This window comes from Pteropus vampyrus, unplaced genomic scaffold (genome assembly GCF_000151845.1).
Source record: "Pteropus vampyrus isolate Shadow unplaced genomic scaffold, Pvam_2.0 Scaffold816, whole genome shotgun sequence".
Taxonomy (NCBI): Eukaryota; Metazoa; Chordata; class Mammalia; order Chiroptera; family Pteropodidae; genus Pteropus; species Pteropus vampyrus.
This window is the reverse complement of record NW_011889597.1, coordinates 451,359-467,625: the sequence shown is the minus strand read 5'-3', so window position 1 is coordinate 467,625 and position 16,267 is coordinate 451,359. Positions and strand designations below refer to the sequence as shown.

Here is a 16,267-nt window from a genome sequence, read left to right as displayed (position 1 = left end):
CTCTAGGGCTATGTTGCCTGGGTTCCAATCTTAGCTAATAAAGGGCGGAACCTTGAGAAATTACGCGATCTCTCTATGGTTCTATCTCCTCGTCTGTGAAGTGGATGATAAAAATATCTACACTTTGTAGGGTTGTTGTGAGGATCAAATGGGTTAACATTTGTAAAGTGCCCGGCAATTCTCTGCCACCCCTCAGGTAAACAAGTTTAAAATGGAGGACTGGTTAATCAGAGTATCTGAGCAGGGGCCCAGGAACTGCATTTTAATAAGCTCCTTAGGTTCTTATACACGTGGAAGTTTTGAGAGCCTGATTTCAGGATGTCAAGAGCAGTTCCTCTCATTTGCTGGGACTTGGGCTAAGGTCTGGCAGAGTCTGATTGGTGCAACAGTGCCCTCTAGAGGACAGCCTTGGCCAGTTACCACTTCAGATTTAGGGTTCACAGCTCCTCCCTCTTCCTACCCAGCGCTAACTATAGACAGAGGCCCAGCTGACAGGTCTATTGGAAGGACTTTATTTAAGTACACGGGGCCCCCACCAGGCAACGTGGTTTGTGCGAGGCTGTGTGAGGGACAGGCTTGGGCTAAGAGAAGGGAGGTGAGCTGGTTAAGCACACAGCAGTCCGCGGGGTCGCCACATCGCTCTCACACACACCTGTTGCTGTGGCCCACACCTGGCAGGACCTTTGGTCCTTGGACGGCATGGGGGAGAATACTGCCTGGAATCTGGGATTGGGGCAGGTCTTGGTGTCAGGTGAGGGTGCCGGTGAACATTTGCTAGCCCCAGCTTTGTACCATCTGGGCTAAAGGCCTTTGGACCACTGCTAAACCAGCCCAGTCCAGGGTAGGCGCCTGGCCCCACTGGACCGGAGGAGATGAACCTGAGCCCATCAGCATCTGGGACTCGGGTCTGGTCTCCTCCCTCCCTAAACAAACAAGTCCAAAGTCAAGAACGGCATAAAATCAGCCCAGAGGGACCTTCTCATTTCTATGAGCTACTCCCCTGGGTCAGCTAGAGTGGGAAAAGGCAACTTGGTTAACTGCAACTCTTTCTCCAGTCTTAAGGGAGCTGGATCCCCAACACCCCTCCTTTACTAGGGCCTCTGTCAAAGGGTGATTCTACCTCCTATTTCAGGAAATCCAACCAGCAACCAGCCTGCTGACTCCAGGGCAGTGAGCAAGTGGAAGAGGGAGAAAGAAAGAGGCTGGTGGGAGTGGCTTTGAGTGTAGCCTCAGATCCCAAATGGTGTCAGCCTATGGATACTGTCAGTTCACCCTCAGCAAAGTGGCGGGGCCCCGGAGGCTACGCTAAGCTTAGGTGCTGTAAACATTAGTGTGAACAGGGTGACTGGTGGGCAGGAGGCGATGAGCTCCCTCTCTCCAGCCCCCATACTGAACAATCACTTCAATAAATAAAACTGTTTGAAGATGGCATTGCCCAAGGAAGGATGAAAAGCAATGGCCGGAGGCCAACAGGCTCCTTACTCTCCTGAGACCCCCTGGATGGGGGGCTAGGGGTGGGAATATTAACTCTGCCGCTAACCACAAGTAGCAGTACTCCTACCCTCCTCAAATGCCCAGTGTGGTCCTGGTCCCCAGGTGAAGTTGAAGGCATCCTGCCCTCTCCTGACCCCAGAGTCTCAGTAACAGCCTTCCCTGCCTCCCAAACCCAACTTCAATCAAAACCAGACAGAACTCAACCCCAGTCCCAGTCCTCAGTCCATGATCAAGAGTCATGGAGAACAGAATGATGAGCAAGGGAAGCAGCAGCTGCCTTGGGCCTCAGGGCACCCTGGGGGCGGGGTGGGGTGGGGCTGGCCCAGTCTAGAACGGGCAGCAGCAATGTCTCCCGGGGGTTGGGTTTACCTCCCTCTCTGTCTCCCCATGGTAGTAAACATAGTCCCAAACAGCCAGACAAAGGCCCAACTGACAAAGGAGTGGCACCCTCTGCCAGCACTCTTCCCTGTCAGGGGCCAGTTAGTGGTCAACCCCAGGCCTCAGGCCGTCACCATCGTGGGTAGTTCATTGTCCTTTCTGGGCCCTGGGATCCCTGGGCCACACTGCACTCGCATAGGCGCACATACTTGTACCCACACACACACTCACACACACAGGCAGTTCCTCGCAAACACTCCGACTCAAGAAAGCGAGTTTTAAAGTGGAGTTAACTTCAGAGAGAGGTGAAGATGATGTCCCAACATTAGAAGGTTTTCCTGTGGATGGATCGGGCACCGTCTTCCTCGTATTCCTTCTTGGAGACCCACATCTTCTTAAAGGTGTCCAGGGAGGCGAGGATAGAGCCCCTAGAATAGAAGGAATCCAAAAGAACATTGTGAGAAAGAGAGTGTGTGTATTTGTAAAGCTGGCCAGGCCCCGTAAGACCAAACCATATCAGGCTTTTCTTTAACAGGATGGGGTGATAAGGAGTAATGAATGCCTTCGCTTCCTGTTCTGCTCTTATTCACAGAACTACTCACCCAATCCATGTGGAATACAGTCTCTCCTGAGGTGCAGATATCTGTAAGGGTAGGTGGAAAGAGGAATCTGAGACAGTCATCCTCCCTTCACCTTTTCCCTTTCAACTCCCTCTTTATGGCCAATTCATCTACAGCAGTAGATGAATTTCACACAACTGGCTTTAAGTTACGTCCCTGCTGGACCCTGTGGCCTCTCTGGGGGGTATTGTGGCCAACATAACACTCATCTTGAGAAGCAGGTTTCCAGCAGCCCTAACTACAATTCCCAGAGAAGATAGGGCTATCTGGGGGCAAGATTCAGCTCTGCTGAGGGCTGGTCGGAGCAGTCTCCAAGACAGCAAGCACACTCCTTCATTTAGGATCCCTCCTTCCTTAGGCAGGCTAGCTCCCCTCAGCAGCCACTAAGATGTTGGGACTGTGTCACAGGGGAGCAGCAAAAGTCAATCTCTTGTCAATGTTAGTTTCCCTGAAAGTCCTCACGTTGGGCCCTCAGACTAGCACCCTGCCACATCTGAGTACTAGGACTGTCCCCTTTTGTGAAGATGGAGAATGAGATTGGGTCCTCTTCTCTGGCAGACCTCAGGGTCGGTGTGGAAGCAGGAACCATGTGGCAGTGCCTGTATAGTCCTGGCTACTTGAAAACCTTGGGCAGAACTGGAGGGGTGGCCATACCATGTGGCACTACAGACCCTTGAAGCCCAATTCTATCCTGCCCCCGCCCCCGCCATGCTCCTACCCTGATCTTCACATCTTTCGGAGCCAGTTTCTTCACTTCACTCAGTAGCCTGTCACCAAATCCTGAATGGGCAGAAAAGGAGAATTTTAAGTCAATCTTCTGAGCATCTAGGCCCAGCAGAATCTGGAAGCTTCCTGGGGAAGGGCCCTAAGAGCAAAGACCAACCTTTGAACAGGGTGGAGCCTCCCGAGAGGACAATGTTAGAGAAAAGTGTGCGCCGCAGGTCCATGTCAGACTTCTGGATGGCAAACACCAGCACCTCATGGATGCCCTCACTCTCCTCGCCAATCAGGTCTGGCCTGAACAGCAGCTCAGGTGCCCGGAATCGGGAAGGACCAATCTGCAGGGTGACAGGCAAGTTTCAGAGGCTGGGACTGGGGCTGAGGTCCCTTTGGGAGTGGGAATGGAAGGGGCCCCTCTGTCCACCTCTTCCTAACCAGGTGGCTATGAAGGCCAGGCTCAAGGGCTTCCAGGAACAAAGATTGGACTTCTGGGAACAAATAAGGAACAAAAAGGAACAAATAGGGCTCCTGGGAAATGAGAGAGGAAATACCTAGGTTTAATCCTAGCTCTTGCCTTTTAATCCCAGCCAAGAGACCTCTGGCATGAATACATGGATTCATTCATTCATGGAAATTTCTTCGTATCGGTGGAGGTCCAAGGAGAGGCAACTCACCCTACTCTGTGCCCAAGTGGTTAAGGACAGCACTAACTACCCCTGTTCATAATCCCACCCTGACCTAGAAGAATGCCTCTGGTGCCTCCTGGATTCCACATGGGAGAAGCAAAGTCCCTAGCACCTTGCTTGGTAGAAGACGGTACTGCTCCAGGCAAGGGGTGCAAAAAGGAGGATACATCTGACTCCAGCCTCCTCATGGGGAGTTCTGTTTGGGCCCAGAGCTTTTGGGGCCTGAGGGGACTGAGTGGAGAGGCTTGGTCGCCTACCTCAATGGTGCTGCCGTCGGGCAGGTAGTACTGGGCCTTCTCCGTCTCTAGTGTCTCATCCTTCTGGGGATTTATGGATAGGTAGCAGGCTCTCTGCAGAACCAAGCATGAGTCAGGCAGGCAGGAAACCTGGTGCCTACTTGGTCAAAGTGCCAGGGGAGTGATGTGCTGCTTCAGACATCTGCCCATCGCAGTGACTGCCCTACAGAGTTGCTGCCCTGAAGCAGGAGCAGGGAGATTTCTGTCGGCCTTCACTGAGTGGCACTTAGGATACAAGTTCCCACCTACTCCACTTTCGTGGAAACTTGGCTCTCTGGATCTAGCTCTGAGACCACAACCTAATTTTAGTCCAGACTCAGGCAATTTTCTACTATTCATAGGGTTCTGGGTCCCGCTTACCCAGCTCAGAGGTTTCCCTAGAGCCACAGGTGGCAGGAGGATTTAGTTTACTTAAAAAAAAATGTATTCTGAATTCCTCAAGGATGTAAAAGAACATATGTAATTTGTACATAAAGTATAAAAAAAGTGATCACTGGTGTACCCATCACCCAGTTTAAGAAATAGAAGCAGCTCCCTTTCCCTAAAAGATGGTAGCACTTTGGGAAGGTGAGTCTGTCAGTGTAAGGGGTCTCAGCTGGAGTTCACACAGCCACCAAGTGGCCTGGTTGGGGAGAAAAGAACCTGGCCAAGACCCCCTGGATGGGAGCTTCGCCTCTCTTCACTCCAAGTCATGGAGGTCCTGGCTGCTCTGTTCTCATTCCCTATCCCGTCCCTGGGCCCATGGGGCAGCACTCACTTCTTTTATGGCCTTGACAATCTCAAACTCGGAGGAGGAGTGGAAATCATAGCCCTCCTTACGCAGGTAGAGACGAAGGAAGCGAGAGACGTCTCGGCCAGCGATGTCGATACGCATGATTGAGTGGGGCATGGCAAAACCCTCATAAATGGGCACAGCATGGGTGACACCATCTCCAGAGTCCAGCACCACACCTGTGGTCCTGCCTGTGGCATAACTGAAACAAAGTGGACAAACCATCACTAACCCCTGACTCCTCACTCTGGGAAGAAACTCATTTCTTTTAAGAGTTCAGTGTCAGCTAAACTAAAGCTGGGGCCTGCCTTTCTCCAGGGGCCTTAGACTGGACTGAGTACCAGGAAGCCTGAGCATTGAAGCAAACCTTGAAATACCTGGATGAAAGGTGCTGAGCCTCTCCAGCTCACTCCCCACTTCCAGAAGAGCAGGCCTTCCAATCTCAGGAGATGGCCTGGCTTTTAACCATTTCAGGGACCTAGCCTGAGGGGCAGTTTTTACTCTCTAGACAAGAGGTTAAAACTCAAATTCCTACAGGGGCTAGGCAGGAAAAGTAAATGAGTAAAGGAAAATAAGATTTTCACTTCCACAAAAAGAACAGCTACCCCCACCCCTCCACATGGCCCTCTAGGCCTGTCCTGTTTTTTCTTTTTTAGTAGAGACAAGGGTATAGACATATAGCTCTGTAATATGATAAATAGCAACTGACAGTCTGCCTTCATGTTGGGAGAACAAGGAATGGAGTGGACTGTGGTGAAGTCAAACTAGCGAACTCGATCTAAAATGGCAGCTGCTATTTCAGCTCCAGCTGATTTCTGCCCTATGGGAATGCAGGCCCGACATTCCTAGATCTTTCCATTTTTTTCAGAGAAGCCAGGAATTTGGATTGTGATAGGAAATCTTCTGATTTTTAAATGCTGGCTCACAACTTTTTAATGGGATCAAACACATCCCCTCTGCAGGTCACCAATGTACAAACTTGGCCATAGACAACCTTGGTGTGAGGCAGGCTGGGAACATAACCCGAATGACAGGGGCATGAGAACAGGGAGCACGGTGGTGTTTTCATCATGACCCTACTACCAGCCTCACATAGCACCTGGCACAAGTAGGCACTGAATAAATAATCTAAACACACTACAAGGCCCTTCAGGAAGAGCTGTAGCAGCAAGTGGCCTTCCCAGCAGGCAGAGCACAGAGCCTTGGGCACCAAACCCCTAGACAGTATGAGGCTGGGAGACAGTCTCAGTGTTTCCTTTCCCAGCATCTTTAACCTTTCCCTAGTGGGGTGCTCAAGTTGCTCTGAACCAAAGGAGAGGCATCCTTGATACCAAAGCGAAAGGACAGCTTTCCTCCCAAAGGACCAGGCTGGCCAGCCAGGCTGCTACTCACAGGCTGAGCACGGCTTGCATGGAGATGAAAAGGGCTGGCACATTGAAGGTCTCAAAGAAAACTTCAGCAGCTCGTTCCCGGTTTTTCCTCGGGTTTAAAGGCGCTTCTGTCAGGAGCACAGGATGCTGGTGAAAAATGCCCATAGGTCAATCAAGGCGAGAACAGATTTCCACTCCTCATTAGTACTGGGGTAGAAGCCTCTGTGGGGCTGGCTAGAAAGCCCAGGAAACCTTTGTCAGCATCTCTCCAAAAAACGGCAAGCTGGGCCTGTCACCTACCCATGCCCAGGTCAATTTCTCAATTTTCCAAAATCCTACCCCCTCAAGAGTCTCTCTGTTTTTGCCTCCACTCCTTTACTCCCCTCTTTTTCCTCCAAGATTCTTATATAGGTCCCTGTATACATCTCCAATTGTCAAGAAGATTTTGCTATACTCTAAATTTGGAATTATGATAAAAAAAAAGTTAATTTTTTCAAAATAGAAAATTTCAATATCGAATGCATTTTTAAAAAACAGAATATAGCCTTCCCCCGGAAATTCTGATACACCTAGTATTCACGTTCCTTAGTGTTTCTGAGTTGAGGGTTACTTCCTTAGAAATTATAGGCTCTGAAGTCTGAAAGATATGAGTTTGAATCTCAGCTCTATCACTTTATTAACTGGGTGATCCTGGAAATACTACTTGGCTTCTCTGAATTTCTGTTCCCTTGTTTATAAACTGGAGATAATATTATCTACATGTGTAAGTAATGGTGTAGTGGTGTAAAGATTAAATGCAAACATGTCTGAAAAGCACATGGCCTGGTTCCTGGCACATCGTAAGACTCAAACCCTCTTGGCAGTTATCCTCCTCCTCCTCTTCCTCATCTCTGGGGTAGGGGTTATGCCCACTGCACACCCTGCAGGGCTGCTCCACACACAGGACTCTCACCTCCTCTGAGAAAGTCTGTAGCTGGTCCTTAGAATAGACATATTGCCAGATGCGCTCCATGTCATTCCAGTCCTTGACAATGCCATGCTCCATGGGGTACCGGATGGAGAGCAGTCCTCGGTGCTCCTGGGTATAGAGAACGGGACTTACAGCAGTAGTCAGCTTCTCAGCTGGGCTGCCTGGTGGATCCTGCTCATCCAGACTGGAGTTCCCCCCAACCTCAGTCCTCACCCAGGGCTAAGAGTGGGCACCTATTCTTGCAGTCTCCAACAGAATACTGCAAATTGCTCTCACTGACCAATCAGCTAGTGAAGCAGAAGGCTTCTGCTTTTCCATGGGCCCTCGGGTGACCCTAGGGCAAGTGACAGGAGGCACCCTCTTTATTGCCTGGTCCCAGGACATATCTCCTGGCTCCCACCTCTGGACTTCAGCACTTGGAGCCAAGGTTGGCAACCATGATTATTGTTCTGCTTCTAGAGGCTGCCTGAGAGCTCTGCCAAACTGTGCTGATCAACTCATCCCCAGGGTACCCCAGCCAGGATCTCTCCCCAATCCCTTTTGCCAAAAAGGTAACCAAGCCAGTCAATTTGATCATCGGCAAGGTAGTGACAGAATACAGAAAGAAGGCAAAAGCCATTTTCTAGACACGTCTCTGTTTCCCAAAGTGGGGTTTGATATTTTCTCTCCAAAACCAGAGGTTGCTCTGGGGAGAAATGAACCAACGAGACTTAGGATGAGAGAACCAAAGGGGAGATTTTAAGAGGAAACTGCTCCTTTTACTCATGGCTATGTCTCTCTCTGGAACACTGCTGATGTGGGGAATAACGAAGGTCCTCTGCTGGCCTGAGATTTCTTCAATAGGACTGGGAATTACCTCAGCTTTGGGGCCAATGAAGATGTCGCCTTCGAGGGCTCCTGCCATGACACGAACGTGCTTGGGTCTGCCCACACTACAAAAGAGAGTGGGGAGGACCAATGCTTTTCATTTGGCAACAGAAAACATAACAGAAGGATGTACAGAGGCACATACTTAGGAAGAAATACACTCAATTCTACTGTGATTATCTTTGAGGAGTGAAGTTACAGTTGAGTTTCTTCTTTTTACTTTTCTGCATTTCCCAATTTCTATAATGAACATGTATTGTTTTAAGTTATTTGTACGTTATTTCATGTTTTTATTATATTATTTTATGTTACTAAAACAAATTTTAGAAGATTCAATATCTCTGCTTCTTCTCTTTCCCCAACATATGTGCAAACCAAGAGAGACAAGGAAACAAGAATTTCTACATGAATGTTAACTCAAAAAATTTCAATTTCCTTAGCCCCTGTCCAAGCCTTCTACTAAGTAGAACTGTGTTGTAACTGTGACAGATGGCTTCTTCCTTTTTCTCCCCCTTTAAGCTCCTTCCCCAAGCACCTGTGCCTTTCTCCTGCCTGCAGTCTCTCTGCCTTAGGAGGAAAGTGCCAAGAAACTCATTTCTTACTAAGATAGTTAATATAGTTTAATGTTAAAGCCCATCCTGGGTGATAGGAGAATTTTTAAAAAAGAGAGCTCCATGAAGAGGCAGTCATCCAGAGCAATGAGTTATCAATGATAACATTTTTGGCATTAGATCAAATCAAATTTTAAAATGAGGTCTCTTGCCTGTGCCTCTCAAATTGTACCATGTAAGCAACTGTTTCCTTTGCTTACTCCAAAAGCCAGCTCCTGTCTTTTGCTTGTTGTTTTGATACCAAGGTTGACCCGAATGACAGATCCCTTCTCCCTAAAAGACGGAGGGCTGACTCTGTAACAAACCTAACAAACCTCCCAAACTTCTAAGCTACAGAATGACTTACTAGTTTGGAAAGCAGTATTTGGGGATCTGATCACCAGCAAAACCAGCTTTAATCACACCAGATCCCTGAGGAGAGAGGAGAGAGAAAGCAAAGTCAGAAGCAGCACAAAAACAAGAGGAGATATATATCATATAATATGTATAATATGGTTCCATTTTTATTTAAGAAAGAGAGAGACCTTATATTTGTGTATAATATATCTATATACGCATTTGTATGGTGAATACATGTTGAAGGGAGGGAAGTGAGACTGAGGATGGTGAGAAGAACTTCCACTGCACACTCAAAGAATTATTTGATTTTTCTGTATTCTGTGACTTTTCTACATTGAATATGTTTTACTTTTCACATTAAAAACAATATTAATGAAGAGAAGAAAAAGAAAACCTGAGAAGAGTAGCTAGAAGCACCAAAGCAGACAAGTTCAGGAACACAACCAAGGTGAGAAGAGCGCATGATTCATTCTGTTATACACCATGAGACACTTTTAACCTGCTTTCCCAGCTCAGGCCTGAACTCTCCCTGCCCTCCAGGTGTCTATGACAGACACCACCAAGCACTGCCACACTTGAAGCTGACTTCGATGGAATACACATTGGCTGGTTCTTACAGGGGCAGACCACTTTGCTTTGTAGGGGTTACTCGTTAGTCTACTAATGATAAAGAGCAAGAAAGTCCTAAAGCATTGTCTAAGAAAAGAGACCCAACATTATAATCCTCTTGCTCCAACTCTTGGTATCTTGGGTGGGTGCCCAGAAAAGAATCTGACTTCTCCCACCAGCATCTCTGATACCATCCAGAGCCCAACCAAAGTAAACACTGACTCAAGACACAGATACCAACTCCGTGTAGCACAGCTGTCAAGGTTTGGTACTGCCTGCGGACACACCATGTTCTCTTCTTAACTCTTCTACCACCACACCTGATACCCTTATCCTTCCACCCCTACATGGTTGCAGCTAATTGGGACAAGCCTTTTCCTGCTGCCTGTCAACCACTTCTGCCGTGGTGTGTGATATTTCCAGAAATCACAAAGGAAGCAGTAAACACATCAGGAGACACTAAATAGCCAAGGTTACCTTTGCCCTAAAGGCTTCCCAGCAACACCCCTGGTTCCCTCCCTGTTTCTTATTCCTGCTCTTCTATGGGATAAGGGGTTGAGACAGGCCATCCTGGTGCCTGATTCTGGAAACACGGAGGGAGGAAGTAAGAAGTGATTGAAGGATAGGGAAAGCAGTAAGTTCAGCAAGGCAAGCCAGTTCTCTAAGACAGCAGGAACCTCTGCCAACAGAAAAGAGAGAAAACGAGAGATAAGTGCAAACTCATCGGGCTGGGCAGAATTGCAAGGAGCCTGGAAAAGGTGCAGCTGTAAACTGAGCTAAATGACTGAGAAGGAGGGAGAACTATCCTACTGCGACCTAAGGGCTCTGGGACAGCGGCATGGAGGCGAGAACAGCATTGTACAAGAGGACTCTGGGAACTTGTTACTCAAGCTTCCTATAATAGCTCACTGCCTTCATCTGGGTGTGGTAGTGCCAACAGACTCACTGAATCTCTTGGCAGAGGCTGAAAACAAGAAATGTAAAGATGAGACCTGTATTTCAGAGTCTAGATATTTTTAAAGAGATTATTTTCCTGGATTTTGAGTTTACTAGCAAAAGGATTAGAGTCTGAGTAACAAGGCAGATTAAGATGTTAGGTTCATTTGTTCCTCTCTGTCCTCCCATCAAGTGTATAACAGGCCCAGTTCAAATATCACTCACTACCTTTCTCCTGAAGACTAGTCTCTAAGTAGAATTAATTATTGTCTTTGATTATCTCATAAAATCACCATTAACTGTACCATTATGCAGCAGGCATTTTATTCTGCTTTGTATTTGACCTTACGGTTTCCATTTTTGTCTCTAGCCCAAGTTCCTTGAGGTCAGAGACTTTATATATAATCAGCAGTATCTGGCATTTGCAGGGTACTCAGATAGGCTAGCTGACTAAAATGAAAATCAAGCTGAAATGATTCACAGATGAAGTCTAATGTATGGAACTTGAAGAAGCAGCTGGAATGGCAGAAGCCCCAGGCAGAGGTGGTGCAGGAAAGGCCAAGGTGTTGGCAATGATGCACAAGACTTAGGAACCAGACCCAGCTTGTCCCTGCAGTCCCACGAGTGAGCCTGCCAGGCCAGCAGTTGGGTGAAGTATGAGTGGGGACAGGGGAGGCGGTTTCCTCCCTCTTTTGCCACAGTCAGGCACCAGGATGGCCCATCTCTCTATTCTGCCCAAGCCATACCATGAGATCATATAAAAGCATCATGTCAATTTCTTTAACAGTATTTATAACGAGGAACTGTGTACCTGGCAAAAGGGCTGCCACTCTCTTTGTTACTCTAGCAAAATAAGTAAACAAATGCCTTAGAGAGGCTTCTTGAAAACGTAGTCTCATTAAATACTTGATTTCTGAGGACTCAAATCTGCTGCTAGCTACCAGTAACCATTCATTCTCTTTCTGATGAAGGCAAACAAATAGCAAATCCATCAGCAAGGCTCTCCCAGTACCTGCTGGAAAGGAAGCTAATTGTCTCTCATTTTACAAGTGGGAAAAGGATGCTGAGAGATGAAGCCTCACATTCTAGGCCACTGGTGGCCCATTTTGGCCCAAAGACATATTTTGTTTGGCCCACAAAGTACTTTTGTTAAAAAGAACTTTATTGAGATAAAATTCACATACCACGCAATTTACCAATTTAAGATATATAATTCAGTGGTTCTTAGTATATTCCCAGACTTGTACAATCATCACCACAATCTAATTTTAGAACTTTTTCATTATCTCAAAAAGAAAAAGAAACTCTGTACCCATTAGCAGTCAGTTTCCATTCTACTGCCCATCCCTGGCTCTGGGCAACCAGCAATCTACTTTTTGTCTCTAGAGACCACAAACTACTTTTACATTAACTTCCAATGGTTAAAAATTGGAGGCTGCATATAAAATTTAACTTTTCTGATTTCTCTTGAAAAATCAGATCTGGCAATACTGGGCCTGCATTCCTGCATGGGGACAACTAGCTGGAAATGAGAAGCAGTTGGCCCTTTGAACAGGCATGCTCAATGCACCCTCTTACTATTTTTAAGGCTACCCTCTTCTTTTTTAACGTTCCTGCTTTGCCTCTGTAGGCACTGAGTTTAAGACCCCTACTCGAGGCAATCCCAGCAATTAATTCATGATATTTCTTTGACATGGTATCTGATTTTTTCTTACCCTCAGAGCATAGTTTGGAAGGAAGCACATCCTTAACTCCCAAAATACACATAATTGAATAGTGAGATATCTCTACAAGTCACCTCTTCACCCTTTCCATCAAGTGAGGGACCAATTCTTGCTGAAGTTGTACAACCTAAAGCCTGAATGTCACATTGCAAGTAGCTATGTTAAATAAATACATTGACTTCATTTCCTCGGTTAATTCTAGTTTAAGTCTCTTAAACTTAAGTGAATCAGCATTTCTTAAGAGCTGATGACAAATTGCAAAAAAATTTTTTTTTGAGACAATTAGCGAAATTTGAACATTGACTGGATATTTGATGCTCTTAAGAAATTATTATTTTTATAAGGTTTGATAATAGTATATTGCTTATGTTTTTAAAAGAGTATGGGAGAGGGAAATGGGTAGGAATGTAGTAAAAAGACTGGTCAAGAGTTGATATTGTTACAGTTAGGTGATGAATATATGGGTTTGTTATACTATTCCCTCTCTTTGTGTTTTATGTTTGAGATTTTCTATAATAAAAAGAAGACCTGGCACATAAGATGCTGGCTCTTAAGAAAAATTCAAAACACAAATACTACACATATACAATATAAAATCATGGATGGAAAGGACCACATCAATTTTATGACTATGGTTGCTTCTGGGACAGAAAGGATGGGATTGTAAAGGGGTACAGAGAGCTTTCAATTATATCTGTAATGTTTTATTTCCTAAAAAGAAATCTGAAGCAAATATGGCAAATGTCAACATGTCTTAAATTTGAATGGTAGTCTATGGCCATGCCACCCTGAACGTGCACGATCTCATCTGATCTCAGAAACTGGTTAGTATTTCGATGGGAGACCACCTAGGAATACCAGGTGCTGTAGGCATTAAAAAAAAAAAAAAAAAAAAAATTGAGTGGTAGACACTGTGCTATGTGGGTGCTTATTATATATTTTTCTGAAATTTTCTGTATGTTTAATGTATCACATTTTTTAAAAGGGTGCTAAAGGAGCATAACATCCATCAAAAACAGTAAACTTTTTAACTTATAAGGATCTGATACTGTTCCTGAACTTAGGTCCACATAGTCACAAAGACAGTTATAAGACTGACCAATGTTGATCCATTTTAGGACAGAACTTAACCTTTGTGATCTTAGCAAAGACTTGAGCTTTGACATAAACATAGCAATCTAATCAAAGTGTTGTAGTCCTCAAAATGTTGCTGGGGAGCTGCCCTCCTCTTGTATTACTGTTGTGTTGTATTGTACACCTTTGGGAAAAGTAATTTTAGTTTTTAAAAATACCTATCATTTTACTATTGTCATTAAAGCACAGGCATGGACACACACATCCTCATTTTCCTCATTAAATTCTGATGATTTGGTTTGGTGCCAGAATTGGATGAAAGGAGTGGTCAACAATTGTCTTAATACTGAGAAATGTTGTGAACCGATAATGAGGCTCTTCCCTCTTTTCCCTGCTTTCTTTCTTCTCCTTTCTTTTAAATACACTCTTCTTAGCCCAACAATAAAACTGCAGTAACATGTTAAGCTATGGAGCTGTTAAATCTGATAGAGACGCATTAAACTCATAATATAAAGCTGGCCCGAATATTTCAAATAATTCTTTCCTATTCATCTTTCCCTTTGAAATAAAACAAAACTCTCTAAATGTCAAACAGCAAGAACTACTCGAGGCCTCAAATTTAAAAACGTGGCAGATGCTCAGTAAACCCTAATGGGAAAATTACTTGTTTCTTCTATTTCACCTTTTGGCAGAATTATCGGCATAATAAAGAAAATGCTTTCGCAAAGAAAAAACAAGTCAATTCTTTAAATCGTAAAACTAAAAATGGAGAGAAGAAAAGCTAACAACAAAAAAGCACCTTTCCTTGCAAAAAAGTAAGAAACTTGGAACACGATCTCAATTTGAGTCTTGGCTCCTCAACTCACAAACCTGGTAGTTCGAATACTGTTATTGAACCTCTCCAAGTCTCACTGTCCTGCATAAACTGGGGATATTCATTCCCATCTACCTACCACAGTTGAAGCTTAAAAGAGATGATGCAAATGAAAGGACCCTGCAACATGCCTAAGGTCCCAAAGGCTAGATCAACAGAGAGAATCTGACAACTTAGGAGAGGAAACTGGCAGTTTTGCCTCAATAGAGGGACTCAGAAAGGGCACAGAAAAGGTTATCAACCAAGGTTGGTGTGACCACGCCTTTGAGTGGAAGAAACAAATGCAGTTGTTTCACAATTGTCCCCCTCCGCCCAAAATAATAACAGTATTTAAATTCTTTTCATTTGTTATTATTGATAAATTTGCGTGGGGTACAAGCAAGGGGAAGGACAGATAAAGCACTGCATTTAGGGCACCTCTACTGTGCGACCTTGGGCTCACTTTACCTCTTAGCGCTTTTTTTCTCATTTGTAAAAGAAGGATCTAACTTCCTGTAGTAACGATCCACTAAATTTTTGTGAGGATCCAACTCGAATATATGTGAAATCCCTCCGTAAGTGCTAGAACTCCTGGCAAATATGTCAGTAATTTTTCGCCCCAGCAATTAGGCATTCGGAAGAGGAAGATACCTCCGTTTGCTTTGTCACTCTCTTTTCTTCTCGACTTTTATTAACGCCATAACTTATCATCACAGAAATAAGTGAAATCCTATGACCATTTCAGATACCAGATTCTCAGGCCCCACCCAGATACGTCGTCAGGCCGCCAGGCCTGCTCGGGGCCGAAGGAAACTTAGCCCTTCTCCACCCGCGGGCAGGCCCTAGCTCATCAGGCCCCGCCGCTGAGAGTTCCGGAAGCCAATCCCCACAGCCTTCGTGCACCGCCCCGCCCCTGAGAGAGGAGAAACACTATGGCGGCCCGGAAAAACGTCAAAGGCGCAAGCCAATCACTGCAGAGGACAGCCCTCATCAGGCACCGCTCAGAGGCGGGGTCATCAATCATAACTGACAGCCAGAGCGGCCAATAGCGTTATCGGAAACTGGGGAAGGGCGGGTGCCGGGCGCTCACAGAGCGGTTAAGGCCCCTCGAGCCAAGGGCCCAAGGACCTGGTTTGGACTACAGCTTTTCTCCTTATCTATCCCAAGTTCTCCATCCCATGGTTGCTGGTCGGCTTCCCTGCCTGTGAACTACGGGAGGCGGGAAGGACAGAGGCAGCGGCGGCTGAACCCGCCTGACAGGCCAGACCAGTGACAAAGAGCCGGCGGCCCAGACTGAAACCTGGGAAGCAATCCCTTTGGGAAGGAGAACATAAGTCCCTTTAGAGATAGGAAAGATGCAACTCACGTTGTCGATCACAACAGGCTGGTTGGCGATCACATCGTAGGACTCCATGGCAGAAGAATCTCTCCTTCCGAGGAAGGAACTGCCTGCCGGGTCCGCTGCTAGCGCTACTGAAACGCATGCGCAGTCTAGCCGCCGGTGCTGGACAGCTAGGGAGCGGTCCGACCTCTTCTCGGAAGAACGACAACCCCCAGCATGCCTTGCACCTGCAGTTAGGAAGCCACGCCCTTTAGGAGCCCCGCCTAGTTCAAGAGACTCTGCGTCGCGTTTCCGACACGCAGTACTCTGGGCTTTGTAGTCTCTATAGGTAACTAGAAGAGGATGCAGATTGACGGTTGTATTGCACTCTTGGATCTGTAGTCCCTTTGAAGGGATTCTCAGTGCTTGTTGAAGTACTTGTCTGTAGTTCGCTTTGGATTGGTCAGTAATTCGTGGACCTTTCGATTTTACAGATCAGTCCTGCCACTTTCCACCACTTCTGGACAATATAAGGTTACCGTGTTTTTATTGGGGTCCATAAGACATTAGCAAACATCTATCACCATCACACTCTAATAAAGGTAATTTAACACACACACACGGACA

General features: G+C 46.1%; 1 protein-coding gene across 1 annotated transcript; it reads right to left on the bottom strand.

Moving 5' to 3' along the window:
• Positions 1 to 2,129: 2,129 nt before the first annotated feature.
• ACTR1A (ARP1 actin related protein 1 homolog A) lies at positions 2,130 to 15,843 on the bottom strand. Its single transcript, XM_011385827.2, has 11 exons — positions 15,686 to 15,843; positions 9,131 to 9,195; positions 8,163 to 8,238; positions 7,289 to 7,414; positions 6,359 to 6,483; positions 4,952 to 5,168; positions 4,156 to 4,248; positions 3,376 to 3,550; positions 3,211 to 3,272; positions 2,475 to 2,515; positions 2,130 to 2,300 (listed from the first exon to the last, which is right to left on the bottom strand). The coding sequence occupies exons 1-11, from the start codon at positions 15,731 to 15,733 to the stop codon at positions 2,198 to 2,200; spliced, it is 1,131 nt and encodes a 376-aa protein (XP_011384129.1). The 5' UTR covers positions 15,734 to 15,843; the 3' UTR covers positions 2,130 to 2,197.
• Positions 15,844 to 16,267: the final 424 nt, after the last annotated feature.

Bases quoted from the DNA above. Each gene is read 5' to 3' on its own strand.
- ACTR1A (XM_011385827.2), bottom strand. From the start codon at position 15,733: ATGGAGTCCTACGATGTGATCGCCAACCAGCCTGTTGTGATCGACAAC. The intron at 3,273-3,375 runs GTTGGTCTTTGC...CTGCCCATTCAG, and splicing joins AGGCTCCACCCTGTTCAAAG to GATTTGGTGACAGGCTACTG. The intron at 2,516-3,210 runs GTAGGAGCATGG...CTACCCTTACAG, and splicing joins CGAAAGATGTGAAGATCAGG to ATATCTGCACCTCAGGAGAG.